Source organism: Lissotriton vulgaris, chromosome 7 (assembly GCF_964263255.1).
Source record: "Lissotriton vulgaris chromosome 7, aLisVul1.2, whole genome shotgun sequence".
Taxonomy (NCBI): Eukaryota; Metazoa; Chordata; class Amphibia; order Caudata; family Salamandridae; genus Lissotriton; species Lissotriton vulgaris.
Genome location: NC_141695.1, coordinates 1,291,664,737 through 1,291,681,451, shown reverse-complemented (window position 1 = coordinate 1,291,681,451; position 16,715 = coordinate 1,291,664,737). Strand labels below are relative to the sequence as shown.

The 16,715-nt window shown below is 41.1% G+C and overlaps 1 protein-coding gene across 1 annotated transcript; it reads left to right on the top strand.

The window, feature by feature from the left end:
* Window positions 1-9,566: 9,566 nt before the first annotated feature.
* Window positions 9,567-10,484, top strand: LOC147703516 (taste receptor type 2 member 7-like). The gene has a single exon (XM_086929499.1). It carries the CDS (start codon window positions 9,567-9,569, stop codon window positions 10,482-10,484), a length of 918 nt encoding a protein of 305 aa, XP_086785625.1.
* Window positions 10,485-16,715: the final 6,231 nt, after the last annotated feature.

Genomic DNA, 16,715 nt, shown 5'->3' with positions numbered 1-16,715 from the left:
ACCATCTACTGCAATACCTGGGCTATGTAAGACTGCTACCTATTTGGGGGTTAAAATCTCATCAAAAATCAGAGATATGGTCACAATCAACTATGACGCCTTAGTTAAAGAAACTGTTCTGTCACTAAAAAAATGGCATAAGCTTCCCTTAATTATTATTTGCAGGATTAATCTAATTAAAATGAAAATACTCCCTAAATTTCGTTATTTATTTAGGTCCATTCCCTTATCCCTTAGCAATCTTTTTTAAAAAAAATTGGATGGAATATTTAGCAGCTTCATCTGGTGATACTGTAAAGCTCGTCGGTCCATGGTGTTACTCAAAGGTTCATCAGACCACGGTGGGCTTAACTTTCCTGATTTTAAATTATACTTCTGGGCGACCTTTCTTGGTCGCTTACGGTGTTTACTTAATACAGACAACAAACCTTTTTTTGTACATTTTTATGCCAAGTTCTGACTCTAATATGTTTTTGCTAAGAGTCAATGATCCCAATTACTTTAAAAGGGTTAGATTAAAGACCACCAGGGATACTGTTAAGATTTGGTTTAATATTCTTGCTTATTGCAAAACTTCTTTTTTTCATCCAAAACTTCCGCTATGGGGCAAACCCGGGCTTCCTGGGATTTTTAGTGATGGCACTGCAAATATCTGGCTTGCTCATGGTATAAAGACACTCGGGACCTATACGGTATTCACGACTTTTTGAGTTTTGAGACACTAAAAATCCTATATAAAGTCACAGATTCAATGAGGTTCAAATATATGCAAATCTATGATTTTCTGATTCGCAAGATGAAAATACGTGAAATACTGGTTTCTGACATTTGGGATTGCTTTTACTCACTTAAGAATGAATCTCTAATTAGTAAAGGCTATAAGTGTCTCAATACCTATAAAATCAATGACTGTCCCAAACTAGCAGAAAAATGGAGGACTAAGTTGGGGCTCATTATAACTCCTACTATGATTACTTCATCCTTTCGTAATATCAACAACTTAGTTCAATCCTCAAGTTTAAGGCATCAACAATTTAAAACTACTTCTATGCTTTATCATACACTGGATAGGATTTCAAAGTGGGCGACGGACAATACGTTTAGTGATCAAACTAAATGTCCTAAGTGAGGTCTTTTCGTTGCGGATCTGGAACATATGCTGTTTTCCTGCCCTATTCTATCCGAGTTCTGGTCTGCTGTAGATAAGATAATGAAGTTAAAAATGCCCTGTTTTCCCTCTCTCACTGCATCTTCGGTATTACTTGATATACACTCCATCACTATCCCACAGCAAGCAGTGTTCACCATAGCATTATCATGCACTAAATTAGTTGTTGCTCGTGCCTGGATCGCCCCTAACCCCCACATATAATGGAATGGTGGTCTCTGGTAAACAAGATTTATTCCATGGAGCATGCCTTGGCCAAGTTAAAAGGTACCCGTTCGTCATTGAAATTTGACAACATTTGGGGTTCTTTTAATATCTGAATGTTGTCTATATTTTTCCCTCTTTTTTTTTCTTTCTTCTTTTTTTTCTTTCTTTTTTCTCCTCTTTTTCTTTTTTTAAGACTTTTGTACATATTTTGGTGTAATGCCTGCAACATTGTATTACTTTTTCTTTTTTCCTCTATATTACGAATGGTATTAAATCGTATTGTAACTGTTTTCTTCTTTTTTTTATTATTTTATTGACAAATTAGTTAGGAGGACATGGCTGTGTACGTATAATAAAAAAAAGACAATTATTTACAAGGTAAATATAGTTTGTTCCATAACAAAGATGTTTCATTTTCCACTTGGACCATATTTACAAGTTGAATCAATTGTTTACATTGAGAGCAAAAAACAGTAAAAACATAGTTATCTACAGCAACAAAGTAGATATCCAGCAGAAAGATAAGGTTAAATAACCAAAGAGTCTTCAAAAAAGAAAGTTACCCCAGATTTTCTCGATTTTTTTTAATGAGCGAACTCCTCTGAGTTTTGCGAGCCCTAACTCCATAGAATGGATTTCGTTGACTAGTGACCACCATTCCCATATGCTAGGGGGTTCAGGACATATCCAGGCTCTAGCTAATGTGAGTTTGGCGCAGGAGATAAGGATAGTTATCAGGGCAGATTGAGGAAGGGAAACAGGATGGATGTCGAGTAAGATTATTGGTATTGTAAGAGTAAGTAAGAAGATTTTCTTGATTTCCAAAACTTTAAGTATTTCCCCCCAAAATCGTTTAAAGTCGGACAGGAGAACAGCATGTATCCTAAGTCTGCTGCATAAGCAGAGCATTTAGGACATTTGGTACGATCGCCTTGAATGTTATTAAGGGACCACTTAGAGATCTTTTCCGGTGTATAGTATAGCATACATGTTGTTTGAAACTGCTGTAACCTTAAACTGGATGATTCTACAAGGTTATTAATATTAGATAAGGAGCATGATATTTGTTTGGGAGTTATGTTTAAGTCGATTTTACTACTCCATTTTTCTGCTAGTTTTTGACAATCGTCGGTTTTAATGGCAAAAAGATGTTTGTAGGCCTCACTTATCAAAGATTTGTTTTTGGTGGAATATAAACAGTTCCAGATATCACAGTCTAAAATGTTGTGGATTTGGTTCTTCCTTATTAGAAAGTCATGTATTTGTAAATATTTGAATCTCATTGTTTCCGTCAGATTATACAGAGTTTGAAGTGTATTATAGTCTAAAAACCCTTGCACGCCGTACAAATCTCCCAGAACCTTAATTCCATGAGCAGACCATCTAAGGGCCATGCCATCATTGAAAATCCCCGGAAGGCCCGGATTGCCCCATAACTGTAGTTTCGGATGATAAAAAGATGTATTGCAATAAGATAGAATGTTAACCCATATCCTACAAATATCTTTGGCGGTCTTGAATTTCACCCTCTTGTAGTAGCTAGGGTCGTTTGCTTGCAGTAAAAACATTTTTGAGTTTGATTTTAACATAAAAGAATGGAAAAAGAAAGTGTCCTCAGTTTGTAGTAGAGACCGGAGGCGCCTAAAAAATGAGGACCAAAAGTACAGTTTAACATCGGGGAAGTTTAGGCCTCCCTTATCTATACTGTTTTTTAAGAGTTTCAACAATCTTCTGGCTTTTTTGTATCCCCAAATGAAGCTGCTAAATATTCCGTCTAGTTGCTTAAAAAAAGAGTTGTTTAAAGCTAATGGAATAGAACAAAAGAGGTATAAAAATTTAGGTAGTACCTTCATTTTGATAAGGTTAATTCTGCCAATTAAGTTCAAAGGCAATATGTGCCATTTTTTAAGCAATATGGTAGTAGATTTGATTAGTTCGTTATAATTAAGATTGTTTATTTCTCGTATGTTAGATGTAATTCTGACTCCTAGGTAGGTGGCAGTTTTACAGATCTCGGGAATTTTTACAGCTGGTGTGTGATTGGCTATGATTTGTGTTTTGTTTGTGTTTAACTTATAGCCGGATACTTTGCCAAATTTACAAGCCTTGATGTTAATCCCTTGTAGTGCCTTAATAATATCAGAAGAATAGATGGCGATATCGTCGGCGTATGCCGTGATTTTCAGTGTTTGTTCGTTAGATTTGAAGGGGGCGATTCTATGTTGTGCTTGAAAGGAGTATAAAAATGGTTCGAGTGAAAGGGCAAATAATAAGGGTGATAGGGGGCAACCTTGGCGAGTACCTCGAGAGATCTTAAAGTCTGTGGAGGTCTGCCCCCCGTATCTAGCATGGGCTAAGGGGTTATCGTATAATGTCTTTGTCCACTTTAAAAAGTGTCCACTGAACCCCATTTTAGTCATAACGTGCCAGAGATAATCCCACGCCACTCGGTCAAAGACCTTTTCGGCATCCAGCAAAATCATGCCGAGTGGGGTGGAATCAGTCTCAGCAACATCGAACGCTGGTATAGCCATATTAACATGGGTGGTAGTATCTCTCCCGGTGACAAATCCGTGTTGCTGTGGATTAACAATTTTGGGCATGTGAGGAGCTAGCCTAGTAGCTAAGATTTTAGCAAATATTTTTGCGTTGGTGTTAATCAAATAGATGGGTCTGTGTGACCCCCCTCTCTTCCTTTGGTTTGCCCTTTTTAAGGAAAAAGATTATTTTAGCTCTGTTCCATGACTTGGGGGCCCTCCCAGTCACCCCAGTGGATTGTATGACCTGCAGTAGTAAAGGTAAAAGTTCCTCTAAACATATTTTGTATATTTTCAGAGGGATAGTATCTTCCCCTGCGGCTTTTCCTATCAGTAAAGTGGCAATAGCTTGGCGTATATCTAGCCCTGTAATATTTTCAGACAGAGAATCTATTTCCGAAGGATTGAGTATGGTTGTTAAAGTCTTCTTAGGAAATGGATAGAGGCAAAGGGGCTCGTAAATAGCATGACATTAAGGCGATCCGGGACAAGCCCTACGGACCCTGACCCTACCTCGGGCCTTCTAGACTGTTCCGCTTCCCCGGAGAACAATGCTCCATGCCAACCCCTCAATGCAACATCAAACGTAACACCTGAGCAAGACATGACACCTATGTCTCTGCTACAACTCAAATCAGTAACTCCACCAATTTGTGATTCGCAGGGGTCCACTAACTCAAATACACCAGCCATAGATGGAACGACCGACAAAAGTACTCCAACTCGAGACCCAGATGAAGAAGATAAACAAGAGCCGAATTCCTCCCAATTGGACACTATACTTCAAATATTAACCAACCAACGTAAAGAGGCACAAGAACACTACTTACAACTACGGGAGGATAATAACAAACTGTAAACCTCCTTATCGGAACTGACCTCTAACCTTAGCGGGGTATCACAAGACATTGAAGAACTGCAGCACCGAGTAGTAGGTGTAGAGGAAGTAACATCTCGTATGAATATAGCAGTAAGCCAACACGACACTCAGATAAAGACCCTCCAACTTAAAGTCGACGATTTGGAAAATCGACAGAGAAGATCTAATCTGAGACTTTTTGGGGTACCAGAAGGGTCAGAAGGCTCAGATCCTAGAGCCTTTCTTGTCAGTCTACTTCAGAAAGCCTTTCCAGACTTAGCAGACTGGGACTGGGACTCTCAAATCCAGCGGGCACACCGCTTACCTTTAGTTCAAAAGAACAAAGAGAGTACATTTCCATGTCATTTTCTTCTTTATTTTGGTAACTTTCTATTAAGACAGACTGTTTGGCAGAAAGCACGACCTAACGCCCCAATAACTATAGAGAATCCGACACTGTTTGTTCGATCAGACCTTAGTAAAGCCACAATGGACAGACGCTGGGAACTACGCAAACTGATCGACACAATTAAATCTATGGGGGGGCAAGTTTTTCTCCAGGAGCCTGCACGTCTAAAAGTCATCAAAGGCGGACACACACACTTCTTTAACAATACCAGAGAAGCTGAGCAATTTCATTCTGGCTTAAGTAAAAGCTAGACCTTACCTATTATATATATTGTAAGACTTTCGACTATATCGATACCTCAGCTATTGAAAACAAGTCTCAGCGGGTGATGGGCTTTCTTTTTTTTTTTTACATATGGTCCTTAGGAAAAGACATTCTTAAGCGACACTATCTAGAAAGAGGGGGGGTAGAGAAAGAAAAAGAAAAAATCTAAAGGGGGGAAAAGGGGGGAAGGATAATAAAAATCACACTTCAGAGGTGGGGATGGTGGGGGTCACTCAGTCAGCCTGCTGCAGATGCTGCCCCCTTCAACGGCAGCAGAAGATGAAGGGTGGTCCCTTCCCGTTGTGGGTGGGTGACAGGGGGGCGGGGGGAGGGGGTTCTCTGTTCTCCGCAGGGTGAGGGGTTGGGGGGGTAAAAAACTAGAAAAAAGTGATTACAATTTGAGGGGGAGACATGCTACTGAAGAAAAAAGTAAATGTATATTTTTTGCGTGGCTCATGGAAAATTTCCACTTGGTGTTTCATTATGAGGGTTTCTTTTTTTTTCTCTTAAATGTATAAAATAAAATATCTTGCTTGGAACGTCGTGGGGCTTAACAGTAAAAACAAAAGACGTCTTGTGTCGGAAGAGTAGAGGCTGTACGACCCTCATCTTATACTGTTAACCGAAACACACATAGCCGGCAAGGATAAAAAATTATTTTCCCAACTAGGTTATGATATTGTTTGCTGCTTCACTTTTGGAGCTTCAATTAGAGGGGTGGCAATTCTTAAAGATAAACGATTCAAAGCAGAAACCTTACGAACCGCTCATGATAAAGACGGCAGATGGGTCGTCACCCAACTGAACATTGAAAATCATAAGTATATATATTCTGCACGGTGTATGGTTCAAACCAAGACGAACCCAGGGTCTTTGATGATTTAAATATAAAACTTTTAGATTGGGATGGGGAGCTCATTAAAATGGGGGATTTTAACTGCATCATGGATTACCAACGAGATACTACCAGACCTAGGAGCTTCCAGCACATAATATTAAAGACGCTTGGCGATACCTATATCCACACACCCCTGGCTACACATATTATTCCGCACCTCATAAACTTTGTTCTCGACTAGACATGGCTCTAGCTAATGTTAAACTATTGAACATTAGCGCAATGGAAGTATGTCCTCGAATTTTCTCAGATCACAACCCTATAATGCTGACTTTTGATACTCCACATACTCGTACATGTCATAGACCATTTTCTTTTCTTTTCCCAGATACTTAATATCAGACTCTGTCTACATTTCACAATTAAAAAATCATCTTACTGAATTTATAGAAATTAATTGGAATTCTGCCTCATGTAATATGGTTTGGGACACCTGTAAGGCAAGCATTCGAGGATTCACGCAGGGATACGTGTTTAAACAAAATTCTGAGCGCCGTAAACTTAGTGAATCCTTGATCTCCAACATCTCTGCTCAAGAAGCACAACTAGCCATAGCACTTCGGTTAAACTCACCTACGGTAATAGAGATAGGCCTTAAACTAAGTCAACTAAAATCTGAAACTAAAACAAAATTTATTCAAAAAAAATATCGCTAACATACATAAATTTAAGATCGCGCAATACGAGGGTGGGGACAAATTGGAAAAATCCTGGCATACAAAGTGGCTGAAGATAGAGCTAGCACCATAATTACAAACATCCGAGGCTCTGATAATAAGATATACGACCAACCACATGATATACTGGAACAATTTGTGGCTTTTTATAGGATTTTATACACCCCCAAATCTATTCCAAACGAAACTATCATACAGAACTACTTAGATGAGACCGTATTGTAACTGTTTTCATCGTCATTTTTTTTTCTCTTTATACCATTGATTGCTTTGTTTGGTGAATTTGTATCTCTATCTCGTGCTACAAATAATAAATAATCAAAAAAAAAAAAGGAAATACATATCATATGGAAGAATGAAATTACCCCGATGTTTGGTCTAACTTTTTATATGCCTTTTAAAAAATGATTTTTGTTTATATCTGAATATTTTTACGTGTAGAATGAAAAAGTATTGTTGGATTATCTGTATGCTTTTATGATTTTAACTTTTCAAAATCGAATAAAGCTCATTTTGATTGATTGATTGAGTGGCCTAATAATTGATGTGATATTTATTGCACCTTAAAAAATATTTATTGATGTATGATAAATATTACCAAATTACACGTTTTTAGACAATAATATGTACTTTGGTGCTTACTGCATCAAAAGCTGTGCATATCTAATAATCTCTGTGTAAAGAATTGGCCCAAACAGTAAAATTAGGTTCCATGGACCTGATCACATGATTTGATCATGACAATAGGAAGAAATTGTGAGCTCTTGTTGTAACATCGATTTGGAGGGTAGCGCTTTCACCAGAGAGTGAACGCTAAACTTGCTGCAACTGGGAAATATCACCCTGAGGAGTGCACTGATTATTTTCTGTTTGCCAGAGGAGTTAGACAAGTATGGGTCCTGGTTCTTCTTCGAAATACTCTCTATGTTAACTATGTAATTGAGAACCTTATTTAAGTGCCTTAGGATTGGGGATTTGGTCTAGATTGACATATACAGAACTGCTAAAGGATTCACTTGGCACCAGAGTACTTGGCTTAAAAATTGTCTAATTAAAGTATTGTGTTCTAAATATTATTGCAAAATATTACTCCATTGATGTTAATAAAAGAAAATCTACCCCAAAGGAACCATATACAATAGTTTTGTTATCAATTTTCTGACAAACAACTGCAGTGTGGCACACTTTGAAATAGAACTCCCAAGTTGATATACAGAATTGTCCTATGAGACTCTAAAGTCATGTTTTTTTAGATAGTCTTTACTTTATTATTCTCTCTAACCTGTCCTTTTGGTTATTCACTATGATACAGAAGTGTTCAAACTCATCAATTTCCATGCCTACTGAACAATGCTTAACTTTAAGAACTTGTAGAGGCTGCCAATGATAACTGCAACATTAATGTCGATTGGCATTTCTGGACAATCCCAAGATGCCAGGTTTACTCTAAGTTTTGTATTCAAATATCTGGCAAAGCAACTCTTAGGGCTTGGTTTATAATTTTGCGAGACGCCCACTGTGCATCAGTGTGGTGGATGACGTTCCTTCTGCCACCCTGGCAGACTTCTGCCTGCCATATTTAGAGGTCACCGCAAGATCCGTTGTGATCCCTCTTTCTTCAGAGGATTAGCCACCAAGGCAGTTCCTCTGAAGGCGCTGCAAGATTGATGTGTGGCTGCCGTCTTCCAGACTAACGCACACAAAAAGTTTGTTTTTCAAAAACAACCCCCAAAGAGGAAATTTGTTTTTGCAAAACAAAAAAATTATTCCATTGTGCGCTGGTCAGTTTTCTGGTCAATACTGACAGGTTTTTCATGCTGGTGATGGACAGGAATAAAAACAACAGACTGCCTGCTCAAATATGTGACACACGTACTAATGTCTTAACTCCACCAAGCTCTACTCTATCGGCCTGTTGGAGTATGCTTTGTGACAGCAGAGCCACCCATTGCACCGCCTTTGGAAAGATAGTGGTACAACTATCTCTAAATAAAGAAGGCAAACTGAGGGCTTGATGGAGAGGGTATGTTTGTGACAGAGAACCCTGTGCACCAAACTCTAAATTGTCCCATTAGACCAGTTCACATAAGGCGTAAACTTTGGCTAGTTTATGCCCACAACACCAGATCTGAAGCAGGAACAAACCCTTGTTATAAGGCTGAGGTGCATGGGTGCTTAGAGTAATCAGGTGTTCCAAGTCCAAAACAGAGCCACCAAGCAGCACAAGTGCCACCACTCTGCAACCACCTGTATAACTCAAAAATAGACTGTGCTTAATTTGAATACTGAAAGCTTCTAAGGCAAATATGTGGTCCGGTCTGAGGATTTGTGAGGCACTCCCCACATTTGCATTCTTTCAGAAATAAGCAGGATGGATAGAAATGGAATATAGTTTCTGCATGATATGAATCACAATAGACTCACAGCATAGCCATGAGCCTTCAGTGAGAAATCGGATTTGAATCACAGATTTTACATTCTAGCAGCAAGAACATTACAGACAGAGTACCTGAATAAGACCAGTTGCTGTTCCATTGACGGAAGACCATGGTGAGCCCATGGCATGTTGTTTGTTTGGCGATCATTGGGGCTGAAACAGTGGTCGGCATTGCCATCAACACATTTATGGTGGTTGTGAAACTTCTAGGCTGGAAGAATAGCAGGAGCATTAACTCTGTGGACATCATCCTCTTCATGCTGGCCTTCGTGGAAATTGTATTCCAGAGTACAATATGTTTATTTAATGTCTTCATTTTCCAATACAGTGGTCTTCAGGCAGAGGTCAAATTTCAAGGGGCTTTCACTGGTCTCTTTCTCTTTTTAGGAGCCACTGCGTTTTGGTTCTCAACTTGTCTATCTGTTTTCTATTGCCTGAGGATCGTGGAATTCAAGCACCCCATTCTCAGCAGGCTGAAGATGAGGTTGCCAGTAGTAATTCAGCGTCTGTTGGTTGGGGGAGTGGTGCTATCCCTCGTAGGGAGTGCTCCTGCAGTCTATTTCTTTTTAAGTCAGGAATACAACCACAACATGATGAGCAATCTCACAGCAAACTCCACTCACGAAAGAGATGTTCCAGGTGTGCCTTGTTACTACATACTCATTACCACCCTCATTGGCTTTTGCTTCCCATTAGTCCTTGGAGTGACCTCTTCGGCGATGATCATCAGATCCCTCTGCAGACATAAGCGTCACATGGAGCAGAACCTGCCATGTTCCAGCCAGGCTCAGCTGGAAGCTCACTGCAAGGCCGCCAAAACAGTGGTGTCCCAACTCTTCATCTACATGTTCTACTTCCTGATGGCCATGTTGATTTGGCAGAATATCTTTCAGACCGCGTGTTTGGAGGTCACGATCTGCTGGATGGTGCTGCTTTTCACAGTTTCATTGGAATCCATTTTGTTAATCATGGGGAACACCAAACTGAGGCGCGCTTCAGAAAGTCTTCTCTGCACCCTCAAGAACTGAGTTGCTTTTAAAAACAGTAAACCTTTGTGATCTGAAGCTCTCAGTGGCAGTGATAGCACCAAAGATAAGATCCAGAACAGCTTAAAAAACTAAAGCATTAAAGTTGTCTTCTACTTTTTCCCTGTTTCTTCAGGCTAACAATGTTACCAGAGTTTTACTTCTGATCATTAGAAACTCTAAAATGACTTCTTTCCAAGCCGAGAGCGTGCTAGTTCCAGCTATAGAGCTGTTGTCAGCCCCCACCACCTCTCATCTCTCAGAGAAAGAACTCAAGGCTGCAGGGCGAAAGGATGACCAGAGGGTATCAGATTATCAGATACTTCTTTTTATTTCTTGGTGAAGGAGGGTGTGGCTGAGTATGATGGATTATGAGGGTCTTTGGAGATAGAAGCAAGAAGCAAGGATTTGCTTTCCTTTTTTTTAGGAAGTGGGAAGCAGGGTGCTAGGACGCACCAATATGAAGTAGCGGAGTAGCAAGGGTGCTCTGGACCCTAATGCAACAAAGTATTGGTCCTCCCCGTCCCCAAATTTGGTGGAAAAAACAGTGGCTCATTGGTGTGAAGTAGGACCTATTTCACATGTTCCCCGGTGCCACTGGACCTGATGATATATTGATACCTTTGCTTCTATAATTAAGTAAAATGATGGCAAGGGAAGTTAATAAAATTAAATATATTGCACAGGACATATTTGACTAACAATGTACTTAAAAGATTTTCCCGGATAGGGCAACTGCTTGCCCAATACTTAGTACGGGGGTAGCAGATTACATCGACTTAGCCTGGTGGGTGGCCCGTGCTGTAGGAATTCTGTGAATAAGTGGGCAGTGGTGGGAGAAGCTTCTTGGCAATGACACAGAGTGAAGCAAACAGGAATATATATATATATATATATATTCACAGAAAATACAAAAGGTTACAGGAATGGTATAGTTAGGAAATAGGATTTAAAAAACCTTAGAAATTCACTGGAAAAGCCAAAGGTTATGTGGATGTTATAGTTAGGTTCAGATTTCACTTATACAAAGCCATAGAAATTCAGCAGTTATAGTTGTCCTAGCTAACTATAACTTACACCCCCGCAATGCACTGCTTGTGACCTTACATATTGCATCACTCATGACACGGTCAGTAACATCACTGATGACATCAGTGATGACATCTCAAATGACAACACTAATGACATTACTGATTACATCATCTCGTGAGTGTAAGTATTTTGTAAGAGTTATCTTTTAAACTGTCATGTGGCCCATAGTGACATTGTCGTCCTCACTAAGTTAGCATGATCACATTGCAGCTTGCCTGCTGCTTTGTGCACGTTACTACACGTCTTTATTTTTGTAATATTTTCTATGACTGCTTTCACATGAGAACACAACACTGTGTTCACTCTCTGTATGTTCTTGGGATTTAGACTGAACATTATGTGCAACAATTCCCCTTGTTATTTTGTTCTGGCCAGGCCTTAGCCCTTAGACAAAAGATACTGATGCAGCTGTTGTTTGGAGAAGGTACTTTGGCTTTTAGTGGGATACACGACTAGGTAACACACACTTGGAGAGGGACCTTTCCAGGGAGAAGTGCGAGACAGCACCTATGATGTATATCTACCATCTATAGGCTAAGGTATGGGGTCTGCTGACAAATCCCAGATATTTTCTAACATATAATAATACTGCTCCTTAACAATGGGAGGAAGGTTAGGCTCTATTGTCTTTCCATAATGACATCTCCCTTCGTGATTTATGCACTAGTTGCTATGCTGACAATATTTGTGTTATGCATTTTCCTGCTTGTTGTGGCACGTATACTGCATGTTAGGTCACGTTAGTTAAAATAAATATTTTAAACTGTTTTGTGTCTCGGTCAAATCTTATTGTGGACAAGTACAAGAGTGCGAGCGAAAGGGTGTGTCTTGTTACCGCGATTCTTGCGAGATCTGGGAGTGTTGTGTTCTGAGGTGTCTAATCATTTGTTTCTCTGTGAGTGAGTAGGAGTGCAAGTGAGGCACTATAGCTAGCCTGTCCTAGTCTTATGAGTACTAAAGTGGTAGGATGACTCAGTTCTCTACACCAAGGTCCTAAAATTCTGCGCATAGTTCTGTTTTTGGACAGAATCCCTGCAACAAAACATATATGCTAACCTATTGCAAAAGTTACATTAGTATACCAGGTGCACTAATATTCAGTGATACTACTTCTAACATATATTATGTGAGTGGCTGTGTGACTGTATGTATCCTTGTGTGTACGGGTATGTGAGTGGCTGTGTGGGTGTATGAGTGGCTGTGTGAGCAGCTATGTGGGTGAGTGAGTGGCTGTGTGAGTGGCTGTATTGAGGAGTGAGGGGCGGTGTGACTGGCTCTATGGGTGGATAAGTAGGTGTGTAGTGACTGGGTGAGTGAGAGGGTGTCTGAATGGCAGTATGGGTGAGTGACTCGGTGTGTAACAGTGGTGTAACAAAACGTGAGGGGGCCCCCTGTAAGATATGCTAGAGGGGCCTGTCACATTTAATCAATCAATCAAAAATAACTTTATTCGGTTTTCATGTGTAAAACCAAAAACGTTTCCCAACATTTAAAAAAACATTATTTAGTAAAAATTCATAAAATCCTTACACAATTCAACACATGCATAAACCAGACCCTGTTGGGATCTCATGCAAATCTTAGGCACAGTACGATACAAAATACTTGGACCCCTAAAATAAAAATTAAAACAAAACAATGGATAGATGACTCCCGGGATCCTATCTGATAATTATGTCTCATCTGGGAGCTTGATTAAGAGTAGACCCTCACAGATACTACCATTTAATCTAGGTAGGCTCTGAGCTTCACTGCAGATTTAAGAAAAATGAGGACAAATAAAATAGAATCTTCGTGCAACAGCTGTAAATAAATAAGAGCTGAGCGAGCCTGGCTGAGTTTCATCCACCTTAAAATAGGGACAATCACATTTTTCTGGGATCACATAAAACCTACAGAGTAATAAAAAATGAAGCAAGTCCTGAGGAGACTCACCGTCGCAGCCACAAGATGCTCAGATCTGTCCTCTACTACTGCCCCTTGGCGAAGCCAGCAGGAGGTGAAAAAAGCCCAGGCGAAACCTAGTCAGCAGAAAACTTTCATAAATACTAAAAGATCCCAGAAGGTATGACTCGGCAGATAATGTAGTTTTCAGCATTAACATTTGTCGAACACTATGGGGTCTATTAAGATGGCGGGGGGATCGCCACCGGAAGGGCGGTGGCGATCTCCCGGGCAAATCACACTTCCGGATGGCCTTTTAACCCCGCCACATTAGCATGGCGGGAGATACCGCGGCGGATGGAAAGACAGTCCGCCATTTTTATGCCGACAGGCAATGTCCCGATTGCCTACCGGGTGGGAAAGCCCCATAACATGGTGGCGGTGCCTTGCAGGGACCGCCATCCATATTATGATGTGGCATTTTCAATGCCTTACCATGGCAGAGACTCTTCCATGGAAAGGCATGCAGAGCTTTCTTTGGGGGCCCGTTGTGTCCCCCAGGGGGGTGGGGGGCAGCACTTGGGGGTACCCATGGTACCCCCCAACATTGGCATGCACAAGGTGCACCTTGTGCACGGTGCACCTTGTGCATCGTGCACCATGCACAAGGTGGCAGGCACCGTGCGGTGCCTGTCACGTTGTGCATGCCAATGCACAACATGCATATATTGCATATACTGCTTACAGCACTGCCCGCCACAATGTAATATACACGGGATGCCACTGTGGCAGTGGCATCCTAATTGGTGGTGCAAACCGCCTCACCACTGGCATGGCGGGTGATACCGCGGCAGACGGAAAGACCGTCCGCCGTTTTTCTGCCGACAGGCAATGTCCCGATTGCCTACCAGGTGGGAAAGGCCCATAACATGGTGTCCGTGCCTTGCAGGGACCGCCATCCATATTATGAAGTGGCATTTTTAATGCCTTTCCATGGCGGATACTCTGCCATGGAAAGGAAAGCAGAGCTGTCTTTGGGGGCCCATTGCGGGCCCCAGGGGGGTGGGGGGGCAGCACTTGGGGGGTACCCATGGTACCCCCCAACATTGGCATGCACAAGGTGCACCTTGGGCACGGTTCACCTTGTGCACTGTGCACAGTGCACAAGGTGGCAGGCACCGTGCGGTGCCTGTCACGTTGTGCATGCCAATGCACAACATTCATATATTGCATATACTGCTTACAGAAACGCCCGCCACAATGTAATATATACGGGATGACACTGTGGCAGTGGCATCCTAATTGGTGGTGCAAACCGCCGCACCACTGGCGGCAGGTCCCAGCACCGCTAGGGTGGCGGGCGGACTGGAGTCCGCCCGCCCTCCTAATAGACCCCTACGTTTCCTCAGTTCCAGCTCTTCCCTCTCCAATTTCCTTAGACTAAAAAAGACTCCCTTACCCATCCCAAATCCTTTTTAGATACCGATTCTGGATTAGTATATAATGGTAGGGGTGATGGTTCATTTATAGATTTTCTCTTGGTATCATCACCTCTACTAGAATCAGGTGAGTGTAAACAGTGATCATAATCCCCTGTGTGTTCTTTTTTGTGGGCCTTTATTGTTGCATAAAGGGGGGGTTGGGCAGAGTGGGGAGGTGAGACCAACAGATGGTGAGTGCTCCGGCTCGACGATCTGTTACTCAGTCCCCTAGATGGTTTGATTCTCTCTGTTCCCGGGATGCCAGGAAGCCTTAAATAGGAGCCCAAGAGATCAGCTATTAGTGAGATCTTGCAGAAGAGAGTATAAAGTGGAATTGCCCTTGATGTTTTCAGGGCCCACTAGGGGAGCAACTATAATGAAAAATGGTGCTGATTATGGGCCGCAGCTTGAGATCTTCCCAAACAATAAAAAACTGGACTTATCCCCCACTATGTCTCAAGGGTCCACCACGACTTCCAGAAGCATTCTTTTAAAACTATTCAAGGCGCTCCCTTCTTTGAGCCACATTAACTCCAGGGACATTGAAAGTATAGAGTTCCACCAGAATTGGCATTTCGCGGAATGCCAAGCATCAACCACAGCCACGTTCACTGACTCCCTCTTCACTTAGCAAATCTGGCAGCAGAGGGTCCCCTTTGAAAAATGGGGTATTGAGCTAAAAAAGATCAACCCCCGTGTTATCCCAGCCCACTACACATACCTAAACATCCAGCGGGTCTATTAAAAGGTGCCAGAGAACCGGACAACCAAAGTCCTCTCCTAGGCAGAGATTCCAAGGCTAGGACAATCACAATCAGCTTTGCTCACCCTGAAGCCAGTCAGTCCACTGGACCCGGCACTTAAACATGCCTGAAATCTCCCAAGCCGGGGCATGAAAAAATGCACAAGTTGCCAAAAACTCACCCAAAGGCCACAAAATCTGCTCCCGGAACGTGTTTGGTCTTGGCACGAACTAAGACCCAGACTTCATGGAGTTTATTGCACAGTAAAAAACAAAGAAATCCCTGTTTAGACAGTAGTGGGCTAAGGTGGCCAGACAAAATAGAACTGGACGGGGTGGCGAGATAAGTGAGGAATTATCCTTATGCTAATTCACTAGTGATAACCTATTGAGACAGGCAGAGGTTCAGCAATCATACAGCAATATTTGAAAGTATACTCCACAGATCAAATTTTGTTGGTTGCAAAAAGAGTTAAAACAATTTATTACCTCCCAATCTGGGTTACAGTCTAAAACATGATAAAAAACACTTGAAATTAAAAACCACCAAAGGTGGTAAGGCACTGATTATAAAGTACAACAAAAACAGTCGACGCGGCGTTTCGGTGTATTCTAATTCTTCACACCTTCTTCAGGACTTTTGTGCACTATTGATTCAATATCTACAAAGTTAAGAAACACATTTTACTACATGACTTTATGCTATAGAGAAACCAACAACCTTACGTTCCTACTGCCTTACTTAAAAGATACAAAATTTGTTGTTATAAAGTTCATTTCTTATCTCTACCCCTAGACCAGACACCTTTAAATTAAAGAAAACACATAATTCAATTTTAGCATGTTAATGGAACACACATAATTCAATTTTAGCATGTAAATGGAACATTCCCAGCTTTGTTTTGATTACAATCCATGTCAAATTCTCTATCTTGGACATGTGTTAGAAAATACCTGAATTTATATGAACAAGGCTTCAAATTTCTTTTCCTTTAAGCTTGGATTGCTTGAATTAATGTTGCATAGGCTGCATGA